The 15,000-nt window shown below is 37.5% G+C and overlaps 3 protein-coding genes across 3 annotated transcripts in view; all 3 read left to right on the forward strand.

Annotated features, from left to right (window-relative positions):
- The first annotated feature begins 848 nt into the window (after positions 1-848).
- Positions 849-3,817, forward strand: LOC136837664 (apidaecins type 73-like). Its single transcript, XM_067102537.1, has 2 exons — positions 849-896; positions 3,014-3,817. Exons 1-2 carry the CDS (start codon positions 849-851, stop codon positions 3,815-3,817), a joined length of 852 nt encoding a protein of 283 aa, XP_066958638.1.
- Positions 3,818-3,843: 26 nt separating this feature from the next.
- Positions 3,844-9,860, forward strand: LOC136837665 (apidaecins type 73-like). The gene is made up of 3 exons (XM_067102538.1): positions 3,844-3,932; positions 6,022-6,079; positions 9,153-9,860. The coding sequence occupies exons 1-3, from the start codon at positions 3,844-3,846 to the stop codon at positions 9,858-9,860; spliced, it is 855 nt and encodes a 284-aa protein (XP_066958639.1).
- Positions 9,861-9,892: 32 nt separating this feature from the next.
- LOC136837666 (prisilkin-39-like) overlaps positions 9,893-15,000 on the forward strand; it is a 13,395-nt gene continuing 8,287 nt past the window's right edge. The window contains exons 1-2 of the mRNA XM_067102540.1: positions 9,893-10,018; positions 13,547-13,843. Coding sequence (XP_066958641.1) covers positions 9,893-10,018; positions 13,547-13,843 — 423 coding nt within the window. The remainder of the gene's footprint in view (positions 10,019-13,546; positions 13,844-15,000) is intronic.

The following is a 15,000-nucleotide window of genomic DNA, read 5'->3' on the forward strand; positions in this document are numbered from 1 at the left end:
ATGATCAGGTGTTACTTCGAGGAACGGAGCTGAAATTAAAAAAAAATTAAAACATACCCTAGAACAAGAACGACCTCGCCACCCCTAGAAGAAAGACAGGCGGCTCCTCAGGGGGTCACGACCCCCATGTTGAAAACCTTTGACTTAAGCAAACAATTGTGAAGTGGTCAACCAAAGTGTGAATGGGACAACACCAAATTGTTACTTTTGCTTTCAGATTTGTACTTCTCGTTAACGTAACGATCACATGCAATCTGTAGTCCAGTCCCGCTTCCTTTCTTCAGTCTTGCTGCCCGACCTCTCTAACTTTCACACCCTAATGCTACCGTTGGGTTTCTGCTAGTTCCACCTTTAGATTCTTACTTCATCTCCTATATTTGCGGGATCTCTTCGTCTTCTCGGACAACCACTCCAATCCTCTCTTGTCGCCGGCTAAATCGCTGAATGGTTGCAGTGCTTGGTTGTCACGTTGTTTGACAACTAGATTTGTACCTCTTGTCCCCGGCATTTCAAAATTTGATCTTTTACCAATAAATTTTCTTCACTGAAGATCAAGTTTGTAGTTATCGTGAGGATGAACCCCATCGATTTTCCTTCTTCCAACGTCTATCAATCTGTTCTCCACTTCGGTAGAAAACGACGTTAAACTGGTCTTCTTACTGGTTAACTTCTGCAGTGTAAATCATAGATTTTAGAAATAACTTCCATTTCCCATTTTTCACTTTCAAACATACGGTTTCTCCTTCACAGACGTGGCTGCAGGCTCTGCATCCCTTCTGTTTCTCCAAGAGACCTTGAAAACTGTCACATGAGTTACTTGTCGTTTCACTGGTAGATTCAGTGTCAAAATGATTGAAAATGGTCTGAAAATGGGCATTCAGTTCAGTCATAACCTAGTAAGTTCAGTTACAACGACCAGCAATTTCGGCTATGTTAGATTTTGTGAAGGGAAACAAGGACCTGGAGGCCTTTATGCTTAAAGGGGAAAAGATCCACATGGCAAATTTTTGCTGAAATCACTTGAATATTGGTGTACAAAGATTTAAAGTTCCTACAGTAGATATATGATACTGTCCGTTCTAGACGTTGCTTCTCAAATACAACTGACACTACTGTAATAGTGATGTTTCTGATATCCAATTCGAATTTCCAGTGGCTCTGGATATTAGTCCTCGTCGGTGTGCTTATAAATAAAATATCCCTGATGATTCCGCTTCTTTTACTGTTAATAATAAGCTGCGAGAAATAATCTTATTTGCTTGTTACTCGGAGCCTCTGAACGAGAAAACAATCATTATAAGAGACGGTTCCACAGGCAACGATAATAATAAACAGCAACATTAAAAATCCCCCAATTAAACAGAATTTACATGATAAAACTTCACACTCAGGCTCCAGATATTTATGAATAACAGGGATGCTACAACAATTGTAAAATGTCAGCGGAGCAATACACATTTCAAGAATTAACACGTAAATTTTACCTTCAGTACAAAACAAAGTAAAGTAAAACATTCTAAAATTTTATATTTGGATCCACTATGGCTGATGTGATTTGAATATGATCATTCGTAAAAGAATTTTGTTTGCGTGCAACAGGATTTTTCTGAAAACCATTTTCAGTTGGTTGCAAACAATTCTATAGAACGTTCAAAGGAATATCAGTGATTTAACTAAAGTTTTACAGAATATTTTGGAAATACGACTTTTGGGGCTCATTCAAACAGAATAATGTCTTATTTCCTTTAGATATAAAGATCATCTCCCTTATCAATAAGAGATACATACAAACTCGTACACAATGCTCATGAACTAGAGAATTTCAAAATGCGTACGCCATTGCTACTAAGAAAACTAACGTTATTTTTGCATTTAGAAACGTTAGTACTTCCATTTTCTCTTTTGAATATCTACCACTTAAGGTTTCCTTGTACCAAAATTATGTTAATAATCAGTTTTGAGCAAATGAATTTTTCCCCAATACCTTAGTACCTCTAACATATCTGACCCACTTTCGACATAACCAAAGGATTTCTTCATCAGTAGCTGAACAGACATGAAGTAACCTTTCCTGATGAGTTATGGAATCTAAAGTCAATGTTCCTAAAGTAACTACGATAGAGAATATCGTCAAGTGGAGAAATTTTCACTCATTGACAACTGTGAGTAATGTTGAAAAATATAATAATAAATTTGATACCAGTTACCATCATTAATAAATGAAGACCTTCAATAGCAATAAAAAACGGGACCTGCAGTGAGCCAATCGGAAGCTTTGACTGCTCATAATTTCAAATAAATGATATTCATGAATCATAACCATTTCGGTTTCCGTAATACGATTATTATCTCCAATGACAAATGCACTAACCACGGACACTTTCCCAGAGTCTCCTATAAAATGCTGAAGCACAAGCAGTTCAGTACACTCTATCTCCCAAGTGGTTTCTGGAAACACAAACGAGCTACAATGAAGTTTCTGGTTTGTACATCTCTTAGAACCTAAGTAGATTTTTCTGTCAAAAACTTACTTCTCTACTGATTCAGTGAAAAAAAAGGGAAACATCGAATCACCATTTTTTTGTTATAGTCTTGCTAGATTTTGGAAGTTAGCCTTTATAACATTTTGATGTTTACCGTGCATAAGCTGTGAATAAATATTTAATTACATAACTCTCTCTCTCTCTCCATATTTTGTATTACCATTACTATTTTAGTCAGGTTGATTATAGATTGGAAATACTGAGAATTTATTTGTGATATATGACACACTACACTGCTTAGCTGGTGGTAACAAGACAGTAAGTAAACAAATTACTATAGCATTTAATCATTACACACCTAAGTTAATTAGAATAAAATTAATACTGAAAATCGTTCTTTTGTTTACTATTTTCAAAAATAAAAACCAAACACATAATTGAAACACCAATCATTTCATCGATAGCAACTACTGACAACAACTTTCTTGTATTCGCTATAAAGTAACAAAAATATTTAATTAAATTTCCAGGTAACTGTACTCTTGGCAGCCTCTGCTTGCGCTGCTCATATTGAGAAGCGAGATGCTGAGCCAGACAATGGGTATTATCGTCCTTCCCATGGCTATGGCTATGGTCATCCATATGGGGTGCATCCCCATTACAAGAGGTCTGCTGAACCAGAACCAGAGCCTGAGGCTTCCTACTCCTCTGGACACTACCCCGTCTATCCTCCTCGTGGCCACTACCATGTAAAGAGATCTGCTGATCCAGAACCAGAGCCTGAGGCTTCCTACCCCTCTGGACACTACCCCGTCTATCCTCCTCGTGGCCACTACCATGGAAAGAGATCTGCTGATCCAGAACCAGAGCCTGAGGCTTCCTACCCCTCTGGACACTACCCAGTCTATCCTCCTCGTGGCCACTACCATGGAAAGAGATCTGCTGTTCCAGAACCAGAGCCTGAGGCTTCCTACCCCTCTGGACACTACCCCGTCTATCCTCCTCGTGGCCACTACCATGGGAAGAGATCTGCTGAACCAGAACCAGAGCCTGAGGCTTCCTACCCCTCTGGACACTACCCTGTCTATCCTCCTCGTGGCCACTACCATGGAAAGAGATCTGCTGATCCAGAACCAGAGCCTGAGGCTTCCTACCCCTCTGGACACTACCCCGTCTATCCTCCTCGTGGCCACTACAATGGAAAGAGATCTGCTGAACCAGAACCAGAGCCTGAGGCCCCCTACCCCTCTGGACACTACCCAGTCTACCCTCCTCGTAGCCACTACTCTGGAAAGAGATCTGCTGATCCAGAACCAGAGCCTGAGGCTTCCTAAAACCTCTTTACCCGTCTACCATCCTCATGACCATCACTACAGAAAGAGTTCTGTCGGTTCTTACCCTTATGCTGAGATCTCTGATGGCTATGGCTACTATGGTTATCCTCATCCAGTCTGCCACTATCCTCCCCATTACTACGATAAAGGAGCAATGATTTCCTTCTGATTCTGATTCTTGAACGTTTTCTGTACACACATGATCTGAGTTAAAACTGCTAAATACATTTGGTTGTTATTTTCATCCCTATTATAATCTAAAGACATATAAATCTATGAATATTAAGAAACATTTGAGTAAATTACGTTTTTCTCGGAAAACATTTACTCCACTCTTTTTATCTCGTCTCAAGTACTTTTAAGTAAACATCGTTATATTGATCATTATCATCTTTATTTTTTGACAGCAGAATAAGCATACATTCAACAACTTTATTGACCTCCCCTCCTAAACCAAGAAAACCAAATTAAACTCATAGGAAACTATAAGTATATTCCCTCAAATTGCCCTAGTCTTTTGTCGCTTTAAGGTTGAGGTGTGTGGCTTAGGTTTTTACAGCTACGACTCGTCATTAAACTGAATTATTACATTCAGTATAGTCATATTTTTAGCAGGTTTGTAATCTTTATTAACTGTTGCAATTTAATTCTTCAGCTTTCGCAACTTAGTAACAAGATTTCTCAACTTAAGAACGTAAATTATACCTTTCATATTATGCAAGTCTAATTTCTCTTCATCAATCTCTCTCTCTCTCTCTCTCTCTCTCTCTCTCTCTCTCTCTCTCTCTCTCTCTCTCTCTCTCTCTCTGCGTAGGATTAATTTTAGAGTAATTCCAGCATTCTGTTCGGAAAGGTACCACAAAAGTACAGACCTATCCTTCAGTTACGAATAATATCATTTTAATTTGTTAGTTGAATTATTAAAGACTCTAGATTTATGGAAATAACATTTTTACATATTTTGCTTATACTGCTAAGGCATCAATCAGTCTGCTACGATTTCATATTTAGGTGGACAAAATTAGCATTATTCTTTTTACCACTCTTATAATGAGTAATCACTTTTCTATTATTTAACTTACGGTTATATTCCGTTAACTACACACATACACAAACACACACACACACACACACACACACACACACATATATATATATATATATATATATATATATATATATATATATATATATATATATATATATATATATATATATATATATATATATATATATATATATATATATATATATATATATATATATATATATAATATATATATATATATATATATATATATATATATATATATATATATATATATATATATATATATATATATATATATATAATATCTGTGTTTTTATATATATGTATATTTGTATGTATGTATGTATGTATGCATGCATATATGAATTCTTTCTTACCAGAAATAAACGTTCCATTTTAGGTCGCTGTGGAGCTACGGTCCAGATATGCAAATATAATTACTTATGAAACCGATGAACAATTTCCGTTCCTCAACGGCAACAATGGCCGGCAAGAAATCTGTGTTGAGTCATCTGCCCTCATCGAAACTAGGGAGTACTACCTTTCCTGGGAGATGTATAAACCCCTTTGCACATTGATGAATTATATGTCATCAATAAGGAAAAAGTCTAGAACAAAACCAATAGGGGAAAAACGTCATGCAAAGTGAAACTTCTAGGCAGGAAGACATGGAGAGAGTGAGAAATACAGTATTCTGATCACTTAACCTGTAGATTTCAACCTTTTTCATGCCGCAATGCCTAATGAGCAACTCAGTATGATCAATGACCCACTTTAAAATTATTCATTCAGCAATATGTAGGGTTACCAAATTTTCATCAACCATAGACAATACTGAAGGAAACTATATTCACTACGACAGGTCCCAAACATATCTACACGTTTTTAATGACTCCTGATTCCAAATCTGTTAGACATTTTTTTTTTTTTTTTGAAGGGTCACAAGTTTATCTGAAAACACGATTTTTTTGGCTATTAATTTATGCTTCCAAATCTGTTAGGCTTTATTGCTCTGTTTGGTTCAAAGTCTATCTGCAAACAAGATTTTCCTCTGTTCATTTGCCTTATAGACACGTTCCCACTGAACATTGTAACATTGTTGGGTGACTGACTGTTTGTCCTGAATATTCTGGGACATTTTTCTCACTGACAGGGACGCCCAGGACAAGGCCTCAAATCCTGGACAAGTCCCGGCCAAACCGGGACGAATGGTAACCGCAAATTCAAATGAAATGTCCTAGTACAAAAATAGCATTGCACTGTAATGAATTTGCTACTTGCATTAAAAAGATGATATTATAACGATTTCTGTTAAATAAGTTAAAATTATGGACTGTTTTGGCCTGATGATCAGGTGTTACTTCGAGGAACGGCGCTGAAATTAAAAAAAAAAATGAAAACAACCTAGAACAAGAACGACCTCGCCACTCCCAGAAGAAAGGCTGGCGGCTCCTCTAGGGGTCGCGACCCCCATGTTGGAAACCTTTGACTTAAGCAAACAATTGTGAAGTGGTCAACCAAAGTGTGAACGGGACAACACCAAATTGTTACTTTTGCTTTCAGATTTGTACTTCTCGTTAACGTAACGATCATATGCAATCTGCAGTCCAGTCCCGCTTCCTTTCTTCAGTCTTGCAGCCCGACCTCTCTAACTTTTGCATCCTAATGCGACCGTTGGGTTTTCTGCCAGTTCCACCTTTAGATTCTTACTTCATCTCCCATATTTGCGGGATCTCTTCGTATTCTCGGACAACCACTCCAACCCTCTCTTGTCGCCGGCTAAATCGCTGAATGGCTGCAGTGCTTGGCTGTCACGTTGTTTGACATCTAGATTTGTACCTTTTGCCCCTGGCATTTCAAAATTTGATCTTTTACCAATAAATTTTCTTCACTGAAGATCAAGTTTGTTTTCATCGTGAGGATGAACCTCATCGATTTTCCTTCTTCCAACGTCTATCAATCTGTTCTCCACTTCGGTAGAAGACGACGTTAAACTGGTCTTCTTACTGGTTAACTTCTGCAGTGTAAATCATAGATTTTGGAATTAACTTCCATTTCCAATTTTTCTCTTTCAAGGACTACGGTTTCTCTTTCACTGGTAGATTTAGTGTCAAAATGGTCTGAAAATGGGCATTCAATTCAGTCATAATCTAGTAAGTTCAGTTACAACGACCAGCAATTTCGGCTATGTTAGATTTTGTGAAGGAAACAAGGACCTGGAGGCCTATATGCTTAAAGATGACAACAGAGAAAAGATCCACATACCAAAATTTTGCTGAAATCACTTGAATATTGGTGTACGAAGATTTAAAGTTCCTACAGTAGATATATGAGACTGTCCGTTCTAGACGTTGCTTCTTAAATACAGCTGACACTACTGTAATAGTGATGTTTCTGATATCCAATTGGAATTTCCAGTGGCTCCGGGTATTTGTGTCCTCGTCGGTGTGCTTAAATATAAAATATCCCTGATATTTCCGCTTCTTTTACTGTTAATAATAACCTGCGAGAAATAATCTTATTTGCTTGTTACTCGGAGCCTTTGAACGAGAAAACAATCATTATAAGAGACGGTTCCACAGACAACGATAATAATAAACAGCAACATTAAAATTCCCCCAATTAAACAGAATTTACATGATAAAACTTCACACTCAGGCACCAGATATTTATGAATAACGGGGATGCTACAACAACTGTAAAATGTCAGGAAAGCAATACACGTTTCAAGAAGTAACACGTAGTTTTTACCTTCAGTACAAAACAAAGTAAGGTAAAACATTCTAAAATTTTATATTTGGATCCACTATGGCTGATGTGATTTGAATATGATCATTCTTAAAAGAATTTTGTGTGAGTGCAACAGGATTTTTCTGAAAACCATTTTCAGTTAGTTGCAAACAATTTTATAGAATGTTCAAAGAAATATCAGTGATTTAAACTAAAGTTTTACAGAATATTTTGGAAATACGACTTTTGGGGCTCATTCAAACAAAATAATATATTATTTCCTTTAGATATAAAGATCATCTCCCCTATCAATAAGAGATACATACAAACTCGTACACAATGCTCATGAACTAGAGAATTTCAAAATGCGTACGCCATTGCTACTAAGAAAACTAACGTTATTTTTGCATTTAGAAACGTTAGTACTTCCATTTTCTCTTTTGAATATCTGCCACTTAAGGTTTCCTTGTTCCAAAATTATGTGAATAATCAGTTTTGAGCAAATGAATTTTTCCCCAATAACTTAGTACCTCTAACAAACCTGACCCACTTTCGACATAACCAAAGGATTTCTCCGTCAGTAGATTAACAGACATGAAGTAACCTTTCCTGGTGAGTTATGAAATCTAAAGTCAACGTTCCTAAAGTAACTACGATAGAGAATATCGTCAAGTGGAGAAATTTTCACTCATTGACAACTGTGAGTAACGTACAAAAATATAATAATAAATTTGATACCAGTTACCATCATTAATAAATGAAGACCTTCAATAGCAATAAAAAACGGTACCTGCAGTGAGCCAATCGGAAGCTTTGACTGCTCATAATTTCAAATAAACGATATTCATGAATCATAACCATTTCGGTTTCCGTAATACGATTATTATCTCCAATGACAAATGCACTAACCACGGACACTTTCCCAGAGTTTCCTATAAAATGCTGAAGCACAAGCAGTTCAGTACACTCTATCTCCCAAGTGGCTTCTGGAAACACAAACGAGCTACAATGAAGTTCCTGGTTTGTACATCTCTTAGAACCTAAGTAGATTTGTCTGTCAAAAACTTACTTCTCTACTGATTCAATTAAAAAAATTGAAACATCGAACCACCATTTTTTGTTAAAGTCTTGCTAGATTTCGACAGTTAGCATATATAACATTTTGATGTTTACAGTTCATAAGCTGTGAATAAACATTTTATTACATAACTCTCTCTCTCTCCATATTTTTTATTAACATTGCTGTTTTAGTCAGGTTGATTATAGATTGCAAATACTGGGAATTTATTTGTGATATATTACACACTGCACTGCATAGTTGGTGGTAACAAGACAGTAAGTAAACGAATTACTATAGCATTTAATCATTACAGACCTAAATTAATTAGCATAGAATTAATACTGAAAATCATTCTATTCTTTTGTTTACTATTTTCAAAAATAAAAACTAAACACATAATTGAAACACCAATCATTTCATCGATATAGCAACTACTGGCAACAACTTTCTTGTATTTGCTGTAAAGTAATAAAAATCTTTAATTAAATTTCCAGGTAACTGTACTCTTGGCAGCCTCAGCTTGTGCTGCTCATATTGAGAAGCGAGATGCTGAGCCAGATAATGGGTATTATCGTCCTTCCCATGGCTATGGCTATGGTCATCCATATGGGGTGCATCCCCATTACAAGAGGTCTGCTGAACCAGAACCTGAGGCTTCCTACTCCTCTGGACACTACCCAGTCTATCCACCTCATGGCCACTACCATTTAAAGAGATCTGCTGATCCAGAACCAGAGCCTGAGGCTTCCTACCCCTCTGGACACTACCCAGTCTATCCTCCTCGTGGCCACTACCAGGGAAAGAGATCTGCTGATCCAGAACCAGAGCCTGAGGCTTCCTACCCCTCTGGACACTACCCCGTCTATCCTCCTCGTGGCCACTACCATGGAAAGAGATCTGCTGATCCAGAACCAGAGCCTGAGGCTTCCTACCCCTCTGGACACTACCCCATCTATCCTCCTCGTGGCCACTACCATGGAAAGAGATCTGCTGAACCAGAACCAGATCCTGAGGCTTCCTACCCCTCTGGACACTACCCTGTCTACCCTCTTCGTGGCCACTACTCTGGAAAGAGATCTGCTGATCCAGAACCAGAGCCTGAGGCTTCCTACCCCTCTGGGCACTACCCTGTCTACCCTCCTCGTAGCCACTACTCTGGAAAGAGATCTGCTGATCCAGAACCAGAGCCTGAGGCTTCCTAAAACCTCTGGACACTACCCTGTCTACCGTCCTCATGGGCCACCACTATGGTGAGAGGTCTGCCGGTCCTTACCCTTATGCTGAACCTTCTGATGGCTATGGCTACTATGGCTATCCTCATCCAGTCTACCACTATCCTCCTCATTACTACGATAAAGGAGCAATGATCTTCTGCTTCTGATTCTTGAATGTTTTCCGTACACACATGATCTGAATTAAAAGTGCTAAATACATTCGGTTGTTATTCTTGTCCCTGTTATAATCTAAAGAAAGATAAATCTATGGATATTAAAAAAAAATTTGATTAAATTACGTTTTTCTTGGACAACATTTACGCCACCCTTCTTATCTCGTATCCAGTACTTTTAAGTAAACATCATTATATTAATCTTTATCATTTTTATTTTTTGACTGCAGAATAAGCATACATTCAACAACTTTATTAATTTCTCCTCGTAGAGCAAGAAAACCAAATTAAACTCAGACACACTTCGTGTCCTTTTATAAATTAATCAAGCTACCCCACGTCGTTCTCCTCGATCAGTAATCATTTTGGCGCCATATTCATCCTTCATCACTCCTGACAGAAGCAGGACCCACGAAGCCAGGTTAGCTAGACAGTGGATTAATGATGAGTTTCCAGAGCTGACCTCGTAAAGTGAACCATGGCCCATGAGAAACTAAGGGCAGTTAAATATTTTGTACTATAGTAAATAGACATAAGTTACTTGAGGACAAATTTCTTTTCATTTATTGAATGCTTGAGGTATTCTGAGTAATCTTCATTACAGTTTACGTTAAGATAGAAAAATGAACTTACTGTTGTGACATATCAGGCTGTATTTTCTAACAGAATAACTGGCAACGATAAATAATGAGGTTACTGGTAGACTACCATTAAAATAAAATTGATACCAAACTGAAACAATTAATGCAAAGACGAAGGAGGATGGTCGAGCGTTCTGTTGTATGGATCAGCCTGTGTGACGTCACTGTTTGGCCGACCTGTCTTAGAGGGTCCTGGACAGAAGGAACACTGCCTCCAAAGGTCCCCAAGTGTAACTTATTTTTATAAGTCATTTATGCTCAGTTCATCTTTATAATCTGCATCTACCTGTCTCTCCGGAGCAAATATCAATACATTTGCTCTATGGGATTTTATAAGCACCGGCATCTGCTTGATGAGTGAGTTACAGATGGATTAATTATAGTTTAGGAGCGGTAGAGTTGCTCTGTCATATTCTCAAAGTAAGGGTGCTTTATCTTATCGTTAAAGTCTCTTTGTTTTCTATTAGGACCTATTAGTGTATTTTATTTGCTGGCCTCGTCTCGTTAATGTATGCTGGGTAGATTAACTAAATCACATGGTGACGAATTGTTTCGCATTCTTTTGCCAGATACCTGCATGAACATCTCTTAAGCCATTTAAGACATAGGTTGCAGCTAACTGAGACATCATCATAATTTAGGAAGTGGATAAAAAAAAAACAGCGAAAATACGGAAAAGGCTTATTTTGTCTGTTCTCTTAATGACTGAAACCTCTAGGAAAGTCAGTTTACCGTCGATTTTCAATTCAGTTTTAAAATCAAGATTGGCAATACTATATTTAGTCTATAAAACAAATTTCATGGAGATATCCCCTATGACTAGGGTTACCATACGTCCCGGTTTGGCCGGGACTCGTCCCGGATTTGAGGCCTTGTCCTGGGCGTCCCGGTCTGTCAGAAAAATGTCCCAGAATGTTCAGGACAAGCAGTCAGTCACCCAACAATGTTCCAATGTTCAGTGGGAACGTGTGTATACGGCAAATTAACAGCGAAAAATCGTGTTTGCAGATAGGCTTTGGACCCGTCAAAGCAAAAAAGCCTAACAGATTTGGAAGCAGATATGAATAGCGAAAAAAAAATCGTGTTTCCAGATAAACTTGTGACCCGTCAGCGGAAAAAATGCTTAAAAGATTTGGAAGGAGGAATAAATAAAAACATGTAGATACGTTTGGGACCCGTCATTGTGAATATAGATTCCTTTTGTACTGTCTTTGGTTCATGTTCATAAAAATATGGTGACCCTATCTATGACTGTCCTACAATGTCAAGATATCAACGTATCTACGCCAGACCATATTACGGGTTGATAGACAGTGACAGCCAATTACAAGTATTTATATCTGTGACAAATTTAAATATCTGCTACTTAAAGTAACCATTATTTGTATGTGAGAAATCAGTATTAGCTAATGTCTTTTTCCAGTATCTTGGCGTTTCTAACAAATGTAGCCCTCTTTCACAATATCCAGTGGATTTCTGACCCGATTGGTTTAGTCACTTTGTAAACTTTCATCATATTATAAAAGTATCTAATGTCTGTGATCAAAGTAATTATGAGTGAAAATATCGCCGGCTGCGGAAATTTCTATTCATTGTAGATCAGTGAGTAATGTGTACAAAATAATAATAAAACTCAATAATGATTATCGACATTGAAAAGTGTAAGAGACCTTCACTGATAAGAAGGTGATCCTATCGAAAGTTTCAAGTTTTCAGTTTCTAGTAGCATGTATTCATAAATAATTCGCATTTATTTTGGCTTCCGTAAGATATGGCCTCCAGTGACAAATGCACCAACCACAAACACTTTCCCGGAGTCGGATATAAAACGCTGAAGCTCTGGGACTTCATCACATTCTGCCTCCGAAGTGCCCACCGTGCACACAAACAAGCAACGATGAAGTTTCTGGTTTATACATCTCATGGAATCTAAGTCGATTATCCCATTGAAAACATTAGTTTTCACTAATCTGATCTGAAGGTTAAGAAACTTAAGAGCCTTAGTTTTTTTTATTAAACTCGTGTGCTGAGCGTAATCGCATATTATATTTTTATTTCAGATTTCGACATTGTCCTTTATAATTTGAAAAGCATACTCTCTCTCTCTCTCTCTCTCTCTCTCTCTCTCTCTCTCTCTCTCTCTCTCTCTCTCTCTCTCTCTCTCTCTCAAAACGATACCAGGAAAACTAAGGAAAGCACACAGGACATTAATCCACCGCGCACCAGCATCAATAATGCAGTGTCTATTCAATGCGCTACCAACTCATCTGAGAAACATATCAGGAGTGAGTGTAGATTTGTTTAAGAATAAGCTCGACAAATATCTAAGATGCATCCCAGACCATCCAAGACTGGAAGATGCGAAATATACCGGAAGATGCATTAGCAATTCTCTGGTAGACATCAGAGGTCCCTCACACTGATGGACCTAGGGCAACCCGAACGAACTGTAAGATCTGTAAGATCTGTAAGATCTCTCCAGTGTGCATTATCATTGTTATTTTTATCAAGGTAATTAGGATTTTCAATTGACCCCTGTATTCTGTGCATGCTGCGATCTTATTTGTGATTTACAACAAAATGGTTTTTTTGGTGACTGCAACAAAGTACGTCAGTTACTTTTATGATTATTCTACCATTTACAAATACAAGCAAAAATTAATACTAGAAACATTTCTCTTCAGAATGTTCCTATGCTTATTTTATTGACCATTTCATCAAGGGAGAATGAGACAGACACTAAAGTTATCAAACTGATGAAACGTCAAGCATTTAACCTGTACAGCAACTACCGACAACTGCAACGACTCTTTCTTATAGTCACTGTGTTAACTATAGACTTTTTTGTATAAATTCCTAGGCAACTGTGCTCTTGGCGGCTTCCGCTTGCGCTATTGAGATAGAGAAGCGAGATGCGGAGCCAGACTATGGCTTTAATCGTCCTGCCTATGGCTATGGCTATGGTCACCCTTATGGGACACACCCCCACTACAAGACGTCTGCTGACCCAGAGCAAGAGCCTGAGGCTTCCTACCCCCATGGACACTACCCTGTCTACTGTCCTTATGGGCACCTCCACGGAAAGAGGTCTGCTGATCCTGAACGTTATCTTTACCCTTATGCTGAGACTTCCCGTGGCTATGGCTACCCTCGTCCTGTCTACCCCTACCCTCCCTATTACTACAGTTAAGGAGGAGCTTTAAATGCTGATTCCAAAGTGTTTTATGTATAGACTAACATCTGATTAATCTAAATTACAATGGGTTTTTTTATCTCTTATAATTTGATGTAATATAAATCTATGACTCATAAAATCAAAACACTTTGGTGAAATTAAACTAATGTGAGTCAACAACGTTTGTCTTGGTTATCATTTTTTGGAATTTTCTTAATTAAGTACTATTTATAAAAATAAAACGTTCCATCGGCTTTGATAAGTTTTATCATTTTTTACCAGTATCGTCTTAAATTCAATCATTCTTCCATTCGTTTCCTTGCAAGAGGAACTAACCAGGTAAAGCTCAGGCAGATGTACTGCCTGTAATTTAGATTAAGCAAGCCAAAAGACTTGTTCTTCTAAAAAAAACGAGACTATTTTGACGTCATAATTCTCTTCCCCTGTTCAAGACAGCAGGAACACGGCGTGATCATGACGAATGTCACTGTTTAAGAAACGAAGATTATTATCTTCTCTGCGGCAAAAGTCGCTAGAATCAAGAAGCCTCAAATGGTCCAAGTCATTAATCATTTTAATGTTGGTAAGAGGAGTTTAGGCTTTGTGCAGCGTTTAAGAGTCACTGAATTAAATTAAGACATTATGATAAAATTATCTTTTAGCAGTCTGCTAATCTTGCGTATTAGATGTTGAAAGTCAAATTTTTCCATTTCCGTGAAACACGGTAAAAAGATTTCTGAAGTTGCACACGGAAATTTTACACTTTCTCTCTCTCTCTCTCTCTCTCTCTCTCTCTCTCTCTCTCTCTCTCTCTCTCTCTCTCTATGTATGTATATATATATATATAAATTTTTTCTCAGTAGTAATTCTATCATACTATATTTTATGCATTTATTTGTAAATGGTAGTCATTTGAAAGTAATCGACTTATATTGCTGCAATCAACAAAAATTTTTAGTGCGCGATATTTCACAAATACAATCCTAGTATGCGCAGAGAGGAAGTGTGGATTACAACCTATAATTAACAAGACAAAAACAACAATACTGATAAAAATTGTAGAGGTAGTAAGGTTTAATATAGTCGGTTTTAGCATATACATCCTATGGGATGCTGTTAAATGTACGTTGTTTCTTTAT

The sequence above is a fragment of the Macrobrachium rosenbergii genome, chromosome 59 (genome assembly GCF_040412425.1).
Source record: "Macrobrachium rosenbergii isolate ZJJX-2024 chromosome 59, ASM4041242v1, whole genome shotgun sequence".
Classification (NCBI taxonomy): Eukaryota; Metazoa; Arthropoda; class Malacostraca; order Decapoda; family Palaemonidae; genus Macrobrachium; species Macrobrachium rosenbergii.

Excerpts from the sequence above, each read along its gene's own strand:
- LOC136837665 (XM_067102538.1), top strand. The coding sequence starts at position 3,844 with ATGACCATCACTACAGAAAGAGTTCTGTCGGTTCTTACCCTTATGCTG. Across the intron at positions 3,933-6,021 it reads ACTATGGTTATCCTCATCCA|GGACGCCCAGGACAAGGCCT; the intron begins GTCTGCCACTAT and ends TCTCACTGACAG. Across the intron at positions 6,080-9,152 it reads CGGCCAAACCGGGACGAATG|GTAACTGTACTCTTGGCAGC; the intron begins GTAACCGCAAAT and ends TTAAATTTCCAG.
- LOC136837664 (XM_067102537.1), top strand. The coding sequence starts at position 849 with ATGATTGAAAATGGTCTGAAAATGGGCATTCAGTTCAGTCATAACCTA. Across the intron at positions 897-3,013 it reads TTCAGTTCAGTCATAACCTA|GTAACTGTACTCTTGGCAGC; the intron begins GTAAGTTCAGTT and ends TTAAATTTCCAG.